General features: G+C 47.2%; 1 protein-coding gene across 1 annotated transcript in view; it reads left to right on the top strand.

The window, feature by feature from the left end:
- Nucleotides 1-15,612, top strand: part of adgrl2b.1 (adhesion G protein-coupled receptor L2b, tandem duplicate 1) — a 120,064-nt gene that overhangs the window by 79,103 nt on the left and 25,349 nt on the right. The window contains 6 exon segments of the mRNA XM_083653543.1: nucleotides 3,198-3,383; nucleotides 8,282-8,465; nucleotides 11,218-11,339; nucleotide 11,341; nucleotides 13,319-13,521; nucleotides 14,757-14,930. Coding sequence (XP_083509669.1) covers nucleotides 3,198-3,383; nucleotides 8,282-8,465; nucleotides 11,218-11,339; nucleotide 11,341; nucleotides 13,319-13,521; nucleotides 14,757-14,930 — 870 coding nt within the window.

Raw genomic sequence — 15,612 nt, 5'->3', positions numbered from 1 at the left:
GCACGCGCCTTGTCGGCTTCAAAACAGAACTCACGCCTATTCGATAAAATCGGCAAGGCACAGGCAAGGCGTGGGTACACGCAGGGTTCACGCTCAGGCGGCCGGTGTACACAGCCTCGTTGACTAAAACGGACGCCTATTAAAAAGCGTGGGTAAAGGCAAGGCAAGGCAAGGCATCGTCGGTGTGAACCCAGCCGTGAGCATCCCTGGGGGGTGGGGGACACACACCCAGCTGTAGGCTGGTTTCACACCGGCGACCCAAGCCTTGCCTATGCCTTGCCTTTACCCACGCTTTTTAATAGGCGTCCGTTTTAGTCAACGAGGCTGTGTACACCGGACGCCTGAGCGTGAACCCTGCGTGTACCCACGCCTTGCCTGTGCCTTGCCGATTTTATCGAATAGGCGAGAGTTCTATTTTCCCGCCGACAAGGCGCGTGCAGGCAGGCTTTTCTGTCAAGCCATGAAAGAAAAACGCGACAATATCCGTGGGAACTGGCAAAGTCAACTGAATTTCAAAATAAAATGGAGTTTCTACAACAGTATTGAGCAGAGAGAGAGAGCGAGAGAGAGATTGACGGGTGGCTATCACGTGGGGCTTTCTCCCTGTCGGCAAACAAATCTTCATGAGAGAGAATAGCGACCGAAGAAGCAAGATGGACAATGTTGTTGTGCCAGCACATATTCTTGCAAGATCACCTCTCTAAAATGTCCGACTATAGTCAGACCTGGTTATACATATCCAGCATCAATAGAACATTAAATATATCAGATTTATTTTACCTAGAGGCTACCCATGACAATTCTGGACAACACGTGAAAAAATACAGTCGGGAGAGAGGAGAGGCGCTTGTGACTCGGCTCCAGGTTCGGCGTGCAAAAGGCGTGCGGTGTGATCGCAAAAGCGTGTAACAGGTTCACGCCCAGCTCGGCGTAGGCGTGGGTTGAGGCAAGGCAAGGCGTGGGTCGTCGGTGTGAAACCAGCCTTAGGCTGTTTTGGTGCCCCTCGGCACGGGTGCTGCAGCCCTTGTGGTTAAAAGTAGTACTTTTTCTTCTCCCCTGGCTCATTCTCCCTAACTGCACTCTCTCTGCCTGCAGTTTCGTCATCAATCAGAATAAAAATGCCCCATATAAAATGCTTCAATCAGAATAAACTAACCCGATTCAAATGAAATTTCATTTTTTCATAATCCGGTCAATGAATACAATTTTGCCGTGTAAACGCTCATCGCCATCACTTTCTTTATCTCGCATCTCGCTGCACATTGAACATGAGCAACGTCAGTTACATAACATCAAGTTACCATTTTTTTCCAGGGGGATTAAAATGGATGGGCTTGTTATTAACCCCGGGGAGCTCACCCCGTTCTCATATCAAGCCCTGACTCTGCCTCTCCAGTTTCGCTTCACAGCGGCGAAAACGACCAAAATGATATAATAGAAGATGACCTATTTTGTCAGCCACTGCTCGTGGCAGAGAAACTGTAATGTTCAGATGAAAGTCTCCAGTCACTGTCAATCCTTACATCAATGCAAAACTAGGGGATGCAAATTAAGACAACGATCATTGATTAATACCATGCTGTACCCCAAAAAAAAAAAAAAAGGGTGTGACCAAATCATATGCTATTGCGAAGAACTGAGAAAGTTTGTAGCACCAGTACCAGTGGAAAAGTGAGCCTGAAGCCGTATGGGGTTTTTAAAGTCTGAGACTGTGGGCCTCCCCTCAGGCAAGGCTTGGAAAAAATGCGATCTCAGGCCTGTCTGAAGGCGTTTATTAGGTTTTGACTCTGGGAAGGTGGGGAAATACAGTCAAATTCCCCAAAAGTACTGTATCTCTGAACTATCGCTTTAACCAAATCACACAAATTGAGGCTATTCCTATGTGATCTCCTCTTGATAACTAATGTATGTAATAACCAATGTAATTTTCCACTTCCATTCACTGAGCCTCCCCTGAAACTGTTTGGAGCCCCCCCTAGGGAGGCCCGCCTCCCACTTTGAAAAGCTCTGCTATATGCTATTGCGCTCTCCAACTACAATTAGGCTACTGAATGCAGCGCGGGAGTTGTCAAAAGGCATTCTGGGAAATGTAGAAAATCACTAACGTAGTCAAGGGAGGTTGGGGAAAGTTTGTACGCCAAAAACAAACTCCTGCAATGCATTGAGCATCGCAGATTTATATATAGGTTATATAACCTTCCTTAAATCTGTTCTTACCTACTGCACACGCTCATTGCAGACTACCTGTGGTTTTCTCACACTAAGCTTTTGTGTCACACTTAAAGTATTGTCTTCCCGACTACACATTCAATGCCCGTGTTTACACTCTTTCCGCCCACAATGAATCGTTCCTGGTGAACGAGCGCTGTTATTATTGATCCTAACTCCGAGAGGTATACAAGATACATTATATCAGCTTCACGTTGCAGACCCATCATCTAAGGTCTGCTTCATTGACCCGCCCCCCGCTTTGCTCGTTGTCGCCAAAGATATTTAATACACCAGCAGGATGACTCATTAGTGTTACAGGCAGTGACAGTGATATGAAATGGTAACTCTTCCCGTCTCCTAAATGGGCGGGGTCACCTCTCTCCCCTGTCTGAGACCGTTTATCCCACGACCGCCCCTTAGCAAGCGAACTTGAGCTAGAGATGGTGAGTTTCCCAAAACTGATATTTATAACCACACGTATAAACACAGAACTGCCCTCTTAGCTCAATCTATTGTAACTAAGATACCCGATGAAAAGAAATATTTCCAACCACAGATTTAGCAGCTAATGTACATCTGCGATCGTCACATGTAGCTTTAGCTAATCGCTACCTGCTAACGTCAGCTCATTTTCCCAAATTTCACGAGAGTGGGTTGCTGAGACAGAGACAGGTCTCAAACAAAGTTCATTTTCTCCTGATTTGTCTGTCTGAAAAATGCCATTTTAGTGTCAGAATGTTCAGAAGATACAATGTGTGGCTTGTGAAAAATGGGTCCAATGTTTACATTGACGACTATGGAGCGGAAGGATTAGCCATAATCTGTGTTCATGTTCACTTCTCCCATTGACTCCAATAGAATCAGGGCCTGCTGCTAGTCTCCGAAGGGGGCGTGGCAGTGGCGAAACCCACCCATCACACAGATACAAGCATTGGACTGGAGTTGATCCGTCTCTGAATTCACCATCTCTGTTGTCGCCTCTTCAGATCCGGAGCGGTGAAAACGCCGCCAACTTAGCCAACGAGCTGGCGCGCCACACGCAGGGCCCGGTGTTCGCCGGCGACGTCAGCTCCTCGGTGCGTCTGATGGAGCAGCTGGTGGACATCCTGGACGCCCAGCTGCAGGAGCTCCGGCCCAGCGAGAAGGACTCCGCCGGCCGCAGCTTCAACAAGGTACTGTGCCTGCCCCCCTGGTGGCCTCTCATTAAACTCTGTCGCTCCCTTTGCTCCGACTCTGGCTCGGGACAGCTCGGGACATTCGTTAAGACGGGCCGCCCGACTGCCACGCACAAACACAAACCCGCGCGCGCACCTTGCATGCGTGGTAACACACACCCACACATAGGCTCAGGTGAGGGGGCCAAGGAGGCAGGCCTTGCCCAGAGGGGGAAGCTCATTCCTCTCCTGCTCCCTGGTAATTACTGGCTCTGGAAACTCAGCCTCACCTGGCAGTTGCAGCTTAAAGGAGTTAATGACCATGAGCCCCCCGCCAACACAAAGAATAACTCTTGGCTACTGACAAGCCAGGCACTGCCCTCCCCCGGAGCTCCTACCGGCACACACGGAGGGAAGAGTCGGCCAAGACAGGCCCACATCGCTCACCTGTTGACGGTCCCACAGAGGGATGAGCGACAGTTTGAGAAATCACATTGCTATTCGGACTTTTCCGACAACAGTTTCTCTGTAAACAAGGTGATTTGCACTCAAAGGACAGCCGTCATTTGTATCCTCATGTGCAGAGCGCCAGTGCCAGCAGCGCCATTGTCACGCTATGCAGTGGCCACTCACTGCAGTGCCAGCAGTGTTGCAATGACTGGAGGGACATAGCAAAACGAGCACGTTTAGCCGTTAATCGGAATAGGCCCCTTTCACAGCAGCCATTTTGTGTCTAAAAGGCAGGAAGTAGCACAGGTGCACCAAAACATTAATTAGCGTTTCCAACCCCCCAGTCCATTTATGTGTTCCAGTGCTGGGGCCCTAATTAGTGAGTTGGTTGCACCCTGTGTTTACCCTGCCTTTTAGACACTAAAATGGCGGCTGTGAAAAAGGCCCGTCCACGGGAGCAGTCTTTTCGTGGGTTGATTCGTCTTGGTCCGGAGAAAATAGATTGGCTCCCTGTGTGAGTTGCACACAATGTGCTGAAAGCATTAGCTTGCCATTTAGAAGAGAGAAAAAATAACATTTTACTTCTGTGTTTTCTAATTATGGGTGAGAGAGCGGCTGTATTGTCTGTGATTTCCTCCAGTCTTGACTAACATAGGCCTTAATTTGTACCAAAAGACCAACAAAGGGTTTAAAAGCGCTGGCACAATATATTAGAGTCTCCACACCGTGAAGTACAAATGACTCCTGCTTTGTTTATTGGCTCAATGTATTTTAAAACATCACTAATGCAGAGCATCAGAGTTGAGTCTCAGCCCCCCCCCCCCCCCCCACTATTATGTAATCCATATTCTTATTAGGAATTCTAACACCATTCCCCCCCCCCACGCCTTTGTAGCTGTCGCATTATTTTAGGCTTATATTTCACAGGCCTGAGAGCTTTTTCCTTCTGTTATTAATTCCTGTTATTTATGGTGAGTGGCATGAATGAATGATCCGTGTTTTTCCAGCTATAACCTCTCTTCCTGCCACCTCTTTGCTTCCTTAATGTGTGTCTGTTGTTCTTGATCCTCTTTTGTGTGGGAAAAGCTTCAAAAGCGAGAGAAGACGTGCAGGGCATATATGAAGGTATTCTGCTGGCCTTTCAAACTTGCTCGCTCCCCCCCCCTCCCTCCCTGATCCCTCCTGCTTGACCGGCAGCATGCGGCGTGCAGCAGCACTGTCTCGTCTGTATGATTGTCTTCTTTTGTCTCCGGGCGACTTGCTTGCTTGTGTAAGTGTGTGATGATGTGCCGCTGCTTCCTCCTCCTCTGACTCACTGTCTGTTAGCTGCCTCTCAGTCTGTCCGTCCTCCCACTCCTTTCCTCTCTATCACTTATATATCTACCTTTTCCTCTCTCTCTCTCTCTCTCTCTCTCTCTCTCTCTCTCTTCCTCCCCCACTCGCTCGCCCCTCCCTCTCTTGTCGGCCCTTTGTGCGTTACTGTGAGTAATTGCCTTCCCACGGTCGTAATTGCACCTCCCTGTCAGCCAGAAGTGTGATCAAAGTGGCGGTGTGCTCAATTTTCACTTGCTTACATTGTACAATTTCCAGTATCTCTTGTCCCCTTAGCGAAGAAATCATCTCCCGTTGCAATTCTCCTTTTTTTTTTTTTTAATCATCGACGGGATTCATTTCTGAAGCCATTCATATGTTTGTGTTGCAATCTGATTTTTCACTCCCCTCGCTCACTTTTTGCTTTCCTCTTCTTCATGGCTTATTTCTACGAGCTGCTTCCGCTCGAAAGACGCGGCCGGCCGCGGCATAAACACGGCCTAAAACAAACGATCGCGTTCTGTGTTTCTTCTGGGCTCGTGGGTGTTCGCCATAAGTCAGGGGCTGTTTTTACTGAGGTCTTAATTTCCTGTGAGAAATGGGAGGGGGGTGGGTACAATTCCCTCAGTTGATGCAGAACTGTCTGCTCTTTTGCGTCACCATTCGTCGCCCGCCGTTGCTCTTGAAGCCAGCGCCACCCAAGTATTCCCGCTCGCTGCAGCTCTCGACCGCAGCTCTCGACCGCACCCGTGCATTTCTCCGGGCTAGCGAGCCGCGGCCGGGGGCTCTCCTGGGTTACACCCCCTGTGATTTGTAGAGTGGCTTGACCTCCACCACAGGCGGAGTGGCGCGACCTCCACCCAGGGCGAGAATGAAGGAGGATTCGATCAGAAACACAGGTTCTTTCTCTGCTGCACAAATTGGAGACAGGGGACTCTCTTTTTCTTTTTGTTTCCTGTTGGAATCCATGGGCGCTGCGAGGATGGCTCACCGGGGGGGGGGTGGCGGGACGGACCATTTAATGTCTGTCTGGGTGTAATGGCCACAGCCCTGTAATCACCACTACTCTGGCTCGGCCTCTCCCCCCCCCCCCCCGCACTTACTCCCATCATAGTCACAGCTCGCCAGCTTCCTCTCGCCCCGCAAGGTCAGGGCCACAGAGATTGATTTCCGTGCCCAGAGCAGAGACATGAAGACCCACTGAGAGGCTGCTGTCTGATACAGCCGTCACCACTGTTACTTAGTTAGCGCATGTGAGCTCAGCGGTTAAACGCTGTGGTTAATCATAGATGGGTGCAGACTTTGGTTGATCCCCTTGATTTCCTGTTGTTCCAGCAGGCAAACGGACAATCCTGCCTCTCTGGTCAATTAGTGTTTGGGATAATCACAGCTGTGTGCTAATTGGCCGAGTGTGCTAATTGGCAGAGTGAGCAGGGGGCTTGTTGCGGTTAATTCCCGTTATTGTGCAGGGCCTTGCTGTGGTTAACGGCACCTATGGTTAAAGTGTCACTTTGATTTATGCTGCTTTAGATTTGTTATCATTTCACAACTGTCTGGCTTTAGCCGTAGTATTAGAGCGCCGAAGTCACGCCCTCTTCCGGGGCTCGGCAATGGGGCCTAAGGGATTTGATTCCCCATTCATTTTTCCATAGAAGTTTCGAAAGATCCTTAGAAAAAGAGTTGGTCAAACCAAGCGATTCAGCTATATTCCGAATCAGGAGAGACCGTAGAACACTTGACTCGGAGCGAAACTTTAAAAAGTAGTATAGCTGAAATCGCTTGATTTGACCGAGTCAAAACTATTTCATATGGATTTTATGAAGCGTCTATGGGAAAATGAATGGGGAATGAAATCTCTCATGTCCCATGCTGAACCCGGAAGAGGGCGTGACTTGGGCATTCTATTGGAAGACGTGAGCATGCTGAGCCAGGCAGAAGTCATGAACTCAGCCTTGCAGGGTCAAAGGAAACTCTTGTTTTATCAACATGTGATACTTTTCTCGTGTGGGTTTTGTACTGGAATGTTTTGCTTACTTACTGCTTATCAGAAACCAGGAAATGAAAGGATCGCCATTGAAAACAAGCAGAATTATCCGCGTCTTGGCTTAGGCTGCCACTCAGACATGGCTTCCATGAGACTGGCCGATTTCCTCAGGAGAAAAGAAATGTTTTTCGAGGCCGTTACAGGCAGATGCTGTTGTGGAAAAAGGGAAAGACTATTGTGAGTGGAGATAATTGTTCTTTGGAAAATAGTCGCTGGAGAACAGGAAGTGAGAATACAGCATTGTGGGAGACGGCTCCATTCAGCGAAAGAAAGAAAAAGAGAAACATTTGGTTTGTGTTTCGGTTTCGCCTCAGGCATTGTTGCTTCGTTATTCCAAAAAACAAATGAGCCCAAACTGCAAAGACAAAAGAAAGCTTCCTCAGATATGGCCTACAGTATGTTGGACCTCCGGGGTAGTGCAGCGCTGGAGTCCCTGCCTACCAACACGACGGTCACAGGTTTGAGCCCCGGTGCTGCCCTCCGGCTTGGTCGGGCGGTCCATACAGGCACGATTGCCCGTGTCTGCGGGTGGGAAGACGGATTAATACGGGTATGTGTCCTGATTGCTGCACTAGCGCCTCCTCTGGTCGGTCGGGGCGCCTGTTCCGGGGAGGGCGGGTTGGGGACTAGGGGGAATGGCGTGGTGTCCTCCCACATGCTACAGTACGTCCTGCCGGTGAAACGCCTCGCTGTCAGGTGAAGAGTAGCGGCTGGCGACTGCACATGTATCGGAGGAAGCATGTGCTACTCTATGCCTCTCCCCAGATCGTCAGAGGGGGTGGAGCAATGACCGGGACAGCAGCGGGAATTGGCCAAGTACAATGGGGCAGAAAAGGGGGACTTGATTAAGAAAAAAAATAAAAGTTATGGCCTATGTTCAGCAAACAGAATATTAAATACATATATTACATATTGCATTTTTTACTGTATTATTTTATTTTATTTCTTGCAAACTCACATCCTCAATTTGAGTGACTTTGATATTTCAGTTGTTTCTGTAACTGTTAGCCATGCATGTCCTCTGTATGATTTGCTGCTCGTTGCTCCTCTGTGTGATTAGACTGAAGTCAAAACAACAAAATTGACATTTCACGTGTCTCCACGGCGACAGGCGATCGTGGACACCGTTGACAACCTCCTGAGGCCGGAAGCCCTGAAGTCCTGGGAAGACATGAATTCCACAGAACAAACGCACGCCGCCACCATGTTACTGGATACCCTGGAGGAAGGCGCGTTTGTCCTCGCGGACAACCTGATCGAGCCGGCTATAGTGAAAGTGCCTGCGGAGAATATCAGTAAGTTTCCCCTCCAATCAGCAGCCAGACAGACACAAGACGCCGGGCGGGCACGTGCGCCGGTCACAACCTGCGCTATTAGCGGTTTGTTTTCCTTTTTTCCCGCTATCTCCTCCGTCTCAGTGAAATTGCTTCGAAACCAAGTCGTAATTTATTTTTTATATTTTTTTACTGCGACTGGTTATGTATGAGAGGAAGTAACCAAATTTGGATTTATGCCTATGTGAAAGCCCACAAGGCGATGTTTGGACAGCTACAGTGTTCCTCAAGCCAGAGGTAAAGGGCTTTAAAAAAACGTACGGAGTCGCTGTCGGAGATTCGGGGGGTCGGCTCAACACAGCCAAGCTAATATCTCCCCTCACAGGCAGGTTATTAGCGATGTGATCTCATTCATTTAGGTCAGCTTTGTGCAGCGAGCTGTCCTATTCCTACACAGGGCTCTTTGTTGCTATGGTTATAGTCGCCCGCGCACCTTTTTCTCTTTTGGCCTCATACTTCATTGATTTCTAATCTATTTCCTGCATAGTAAATTAGCCTCGATAGAATATATGCCGTGAGATGAACTGTCCAGAACTCTGCAGTTGAATAGCATTGTAGTAGCGTTCCGTTCCCGCGGCGCTGTAGATCTGCTCTCTCCGAGCCTCTCTCCCCATTAAGTGATAGTTAGCTCGGCTGATAAGGGCTCTGTGCACTGCACTGTCTCTCCCAGAGAGCACTGATTAATACGTCATGTAATGCGCCGTGCGGCGGCTAGTTAATCACTGCATGCAGGCAGTTTTTATGAGCTCGTCAAGCGCTCACTTTTTTTTGCCGCACTACAGAGATTATATGCCAGCGGTGACACAGAAAGAAGTCGGGCCCCCGGTTGCCTTTTTAGTTGCTATATGAAGAACTATAGGCGGCGACGGGATCGGCCCCTGAGCTCGCCTTGCTTGATGACTTTGGGAAGGGGGGGATAGAGTGAACATGATCCTTTGCTCCTAATTAACATAGTTTGCCGAAGCCCAAATGGCACCTCCGGGCGAACAGCAAGGGCAGGAGGAGGAGGAGGAGGAGGGAGGGGGGGGGGAGGGAAGGGCGGGTTTAAAAGCTGATAGAAGTGGAGAGCTGTCGGAGAACAATCCCTCATCTCCGTCTGTCAGAAGCCATCTATCTGAGGAAGTGCGGCCCTTTCTGACTGGAGGAGAGGGGAGGGGGGGGCAGTGTGCTGATACCAGCGTCCTCCCGACCCCTCGCTCATTTCACACATCAAAGAGAGCGCCACCCCGGCATACCAGAGAGAGAGAGAGAGAGAGAGAGAGAGAGAGAGAGAGAGAGAGAGAGAGAGAGAGAGAGAGAGAGAGAGAGAGAGAGAGAGAGAGAGAGGCCGGCCAGGAATTTGGAGGCTTTTCAGAGATTTTGCTCGAGTTATCTGAACCCTCTGGGGGAAAGTCAAGTAACAGCGCCAATGATATTTTTGATCCTATGAATACTTGACATTCCAGTGGCAGCAGGTTGTGTGTCTCTATTCGCTCTTCCTCTGTGTCATGTCCTTCTTCTGAGATGCTCACAATGCAGGTAACCCAGAGCTAAGTGGACTCTTTTGTTTTTAAGTAAACAAGAGTCTGTGGGGTTTTATAGACTCAGTTCTCTGTCGCTCTCCCCGCCGCTCAACTAGAGACTGAGAAATCATTTTGAGAGAGAGAGAAAATACCTGTATATCGCAGAGCCAATAGGACGGTCCTTCATGCAGAAGGGGTGGCGACATGCAGAAGAAATCGTGCGCAACAGGGCTTACAGCCAGGGCACCACCATTTTACAAAACATACATCTTCTCGTAAATACATGAGCAGAAATAAATAAAATAAATGAGCACATTAAGTACTCCTATATTCTTTCAAATAACATAACTGTGTTTGAAATGATACGTTTGAAGTGAACAATACGCTGAAAGGAAGGCTAGAAACGTACAGTTTATCTTCTCCGGGCTTTCTCCAGGCAGCTAGCTCACCTCAATGTTTCATAAGTGAACAGCCAACTCAATATTTGTGCATCGTCCATATTTACAAAATCAATATCTCTTTTTATCTTACTAAATAAAGTATTGTGCCGTTCCCAGTAAAGAAACAGCTCTATTAAATTGGAAGCAGGCTGCCCCTCCTTCTTTTAAACACTGGATCAGAGATACATTACAATTTTTGAAACTAGAAAAGATTAGATTGGCTGTACGAGGGCCTAAGTATAATTTCGATAGCATATGGCAACCCTTTATTAAATTGACCAAACTGTCATTGACACCAATGTCACCAACTGTCACCAACTGTGAGAGAGCAGTGTTTAATTACAGCAGAGAAAAGGTAGTTTACTGTGAGCCAAATAACTGTACGCACAGTCGCACACACACATCTGTCCATTATTGTTACTGTTGTTGTTGTAGTTGTTTTTATTTTGTAGTTGTTTTTGGTGGTGTTGTTTTTGTTTTTTGTTTTTTGTTGTTGTTTTTTGTCCAGTCCCCATGGGGTGGGTGGGGGGTGGGAGGGAGGTAGAGGGGAGGAAAAAAAGAAAAAGAGTTCTTCATACACTGTATTCGTGACATCCATGTTTTTTTTTGTGAAAACTGAGAAATAAAGTGATAAAAAAAAACAAAAAAAAAAGCTCTATTAAACACCCTGTATTGCTTTTGACATGTGACCTATGAGTAATCTTCTTCTCCTCCTTCTCCTCCTCCTCCTTCTCCTCCCCCCCCCCCCCCCCCTTCCTCCTCCTCTGTCAGTGCTCAATGTGTATGTGTTGAGCACTGATGGTCAGGTGCAAGACTTCCGGTTTCCCCAGACAAGCAAGGGTGGAGCATCCATTCAGCTCTCCTCCAACACGGTCAAAGTCAACAGTAAGAATGGGTGAGAACAAAACAGCAGCACCGAATATATTTGTCCTGGGTTTTCTTTGATTCTGTGAGTCATCGGGGTTATTCCATATTCCATATTATTAGTATGTGAAATTATCTGCTGAAACACTAAGGGGATGTTGCATCTTTATGCCATTGCCCATCATTTAAAAGAATACACTGATTGACCTAATGAGGGCGCTGTATTTAAAGGTAAAAATCTTGACCTCAAATGTAATATCCCCGACACCACTAGTCCAATTTTGAGGAAACTTGGATTGATGAAGGATCTCATCACTGGGTTCTGGCATTTGAAAATATAGGGTGCAATGATTGGCATAATGGTGCAATGAGTGCCATAATTAAAGGTCACAATTTCTAACTTTGAAAGGTCATCACTTCTACACCACCCGACCATTATTGATGAAACTTCCATCATGATGATTGTCCGTCATTCCTGGGGAACATGCATGAGTTGTTTTAGTTTGAAATACATAATACATAAAGATAATACCTGTATTTATTCATACAGTACCTATATGTACAGTATAACACATGGATAATTGGTACATACTCATTGTGTATATCGTCGCTGTCCAGCACAATAAAAAAAATATTTTAACACATTGAGTGCCAGCCATTTTTTCAATCCTGTAGGTAAGTTGTGCCAGGTTTTTTTTTTGAGGATTCTGGCTCATTTTACAAGAGCCGAGGATTATTTTCTGTTAAGAATTCGTGAACACCAATCATCTAAAAATAACTAATAGAATGTGTGCTTTCTCTGTCTAAAAGAGTTAGTTTGCAGAGTTAGTAGTTATGTAGATATTAGCCGTTGAGTACAGCATGGTTTCAGAGATTTTCAGAGAGTTTGGAGATAAATGGATTTTTAGAACCACCTCACGTGCCTGTGATTATGGGTGCCCTTCACTCTGTGCGCTCTCTCTCTCTCTCTCTCTCTCTCTCTCTCTCTCCTCTCTCTCTCTCTCTCCTCTCTCTCTCTCTCTCCTCTCTCTCTCTCTCTCTCTCTCTCTCTCTCTCTCTCTCTCTCTCTCGAGAGAGAGAGAGAGAGAGAGAGAGAGAGAGAGAGAGAGAGAGAGAGAGAGAGAGAGAGAGAGAGAGAGAGAGGAGAGAGAGAGAGGGAGAGAGCGAGAGGGAGAGTTGCTTCAACTCCTCCCTCCGTGGGCGTTCTTCTTGGCTGCAGCGGCCGTCACAAGCTTGTCACCAGTCTCAGTGCTTTGCTGCTGTCCTGTGCCTGTGGCTGCGCGGCCGCTGTTTGAGGAAGTCGGGATGGACTCGCTCGCTTCTTGGAGTTTTGGTTGAGAGAAGCTTTTGCGATTCTGGTCATATTTATGCTGCGTGTTTCAAAGTGTGTTCCACCTGTAATCTATTATGTAAATTTGCAATCCCGCATCGCCAGCAATCAGCGCGAAAGCGAAAGCGTTTTCCCCCATCCATTTTCATGAGAATGGCTGGGGTGAGAATGGCGTGACAAGTTAAAAAAATGCTTGCCTTCCTCTAGTCAGGAGAGCACTGTCGCCACTTAGTGGTCGGTAAAATAGATTATACACATTCTCTTGCTCCAATAGTGATCTAGAAGACGTAAAAGTTGTTGATTGATGTCCCACCGTCAAAAAAAAAAAATGTTTATGTAAGACGAGATATCTCGGCTCTGGCACTCAAGCGTTGGATTATGTAAGACGAGATATCTCGGCTCTGGCACTCAACGTGTTAAAGGAAGATTTTTTTTTTTTTTTTTTACATTTTAACAGTGTAATAGTAATAACAATATTAATGACCAGTATACAACATCTTTCGCTGGTCCAAAGTACCTGAAACTTTCACAGGTTATTTTTGGTTACCCACTAAATCCATTTATGGTGTGAGAGAGAGAGGGAAAATGGCCGAATTTGGAGATAAGAGGTTTCCGCCGGACACTAGCGACGATTTGTTCCCTTCGTATGTCTGATCATTCTGTTGTTGCTGTTTGCAGGAGTGGCCAAGCTGGTGTTTGTGCTCTACAAGCACCTGGGCCAGTTCCTCAGCACAGAGAACGCTACGCTGAGAGGTGGAGACCCGAGCAGACGCAACCTCTCGCTGACCGTCAACTCCCACATCCTGTCCGCCTCCATCACCAAGGAGTCCAGCCGCGTGTTTGTGGCCGACCCTGTGATCTTCACCCTGGAGCACCTGGATGTAAGCCCCAGATCAACGCTGGATTATGCTTCTCCATATTTTGTGTCATACTGTGACAATGTTGCATGTTCATATTAAACACGGGCAAAGTTTCAAATGAGGAGGTAAACATATGTGGAAGTGTTATTTCGGCGCCCTTGTTAACAGATTAGGCCGGTCACACCGGTCTACAGCGATAGTTTCCGCGTCTGGTCTATATTTGAGGCGAGCCGTGAGCGATTGTGTGCTGCCAGGCAGGAAGTCAGTACAAGTTGTGACCGGCGCGGAGCAAAACAAAGCGCTTCTGGTGTGAACGGCCAGGCTCCTCCTCCTGCTGCTCGAGCTGAATTTACACACAGCACCGCTTCCGTTTCCAGTGTGTTTGTGCCCTTATATGGTTATTGCTCCAGCCCCCCCGCACTGTTCAAACCATAGCCAACCAATGGGATCCTAAGGAGCCAGCCTTGAGTGTGTGATGTCACAATTCATTCTACCAGACTTTACGGGTTACTTTTGACTAAATTCACACATATTAAAACTGTGACAGTTCACACAACTTTAACACTGCTACATACATATATTATACATCAAACCCTTCAGCTACTTCGGCTCTCACTCACAATGTCAAAATATAAGCGATATGATGTATAGTTTTTGAGATATTAACGTTTGTTTCGCACTAGTGTTCCACTCTTTTTCACATTCGTTTCTGCCGTCAGCTAAAAGAGGCAGGAGCTAAAACAGCGTTTCAGATGAACTGAGGTTGCCGCATAAAGGGACAGTACAAGATAAATAAGACGTTTCTTGAACTTTGAAAGAATCATGCTAAGCTACTCTAGTGGAGTCCCAGAATAAAATAATAATAAAATATAGAACAGGAAAATTAGCATAATAGGGTCCCCTTAAGAGAATTGAAAAGGCAGCTCTGGCGTGTGCCTTGTGAAGGGGAGTGCCAGTGCGTTGATATATTGCATGTGTTATTGTTGTAGGGAAATAACAAGCTGCACGAGTGCTGCTAGTGTCATGGAAAGCAATTAGTGCTAATCAAAGATGTGGATAGTGAGCTATAATGAGATAAAGCAAGTCAAGTTCACGTCTGTGTAGTAGCTTGGCAAATGCCATCGTAATCAAGCCCCTCTCACCGTCGTACTTAGCACTAAAGGTTAAGACATTAGTAATAGAAAGCAGAAGCACAAGGGATGCATATTGCTTTTCATTTATGTTTACCGACGTGCCTCTGTGTTTTGTGTTTGTAGAAGGAGCACTACCACAACCCCAACTGCTCCTTCTGGAATTACTCGGAGCGGAGCATGAACGGCTACTGGTCCACTCAGGGCTGTAAGCTGCTGCACACCAACAAGAGCCACACCACTTGCTCCTGCAGTCACCTGACCAACTTCGCCATCCTCATGGCTCACCGGGGGAACGTGGTGAGTGGCCCTTAACTGTGGTTAAGACTGTCTCAGTCGGTCTTCCCTCTCACCGGCGCCTTTATGTAAACAAGAAGAAGAATGGCGTCCTGCAGAAGATGATTATTCGATGATTGTCGGAGCAGAAGGTCGGTGGTGGGGCGCGGGAGAGGATTAGTTGAGAGCAGTGAGGTATTGTATGAGGTAGAGAAATGGAAGCGGGCTGTCACGTTGAGGGAGATTGTGGGCTGGGATAGTACGGGCTATACCATTATAAGAAATAAATTATATTTTACCTATGGGCCGTGACTAATAGTCTTCCATGTAGACATATGTCCCTGGGAATCATGGGAAATAGTATATCCCCAGCTCTAATTTGCATTTCCACTCCACTTGAAGTGGTGTAGGATCCATTTGCTCGCGAAATGCAATTACAATCCAATTACATGATAAATATCATGTGCAGCGAGCATCTAGCCAGTAATAAATGTGGGGGATAAGTTTGTGGTTCATTTAATAACATGTCCCAACTCATGAACTCTGTCCCTGTCATCTGTCTTAACCTCAACCTTAACCACAGCTGGAAACCAGAGCCCTGAAGCTAGGTTTAGCCTCCCACACATCACCTCAACTACAACTCCTGCCCTCAATAAAATTACAAATATCACCGAGGAGGAGATTGCCTCACTTCCAGGCCCGCCAT

This window comes from Poromitra crassiceps (genome assembly GCF_964638095.1).
Source record: "Poromitra crassiceps genome assembly, chromosome: 17".
In the NCBI taxonomy this organism is placed as follows: domain Eukaryota; kingdom Metazoa; phylum Chordata; class Actinopteri; order Beryciformes; family Melamphaidae; genus Poromitra; species Poromitra crassiceps.
This window is presented reverse-complemented; position numbering and strand designations above follow the sequence as displayed.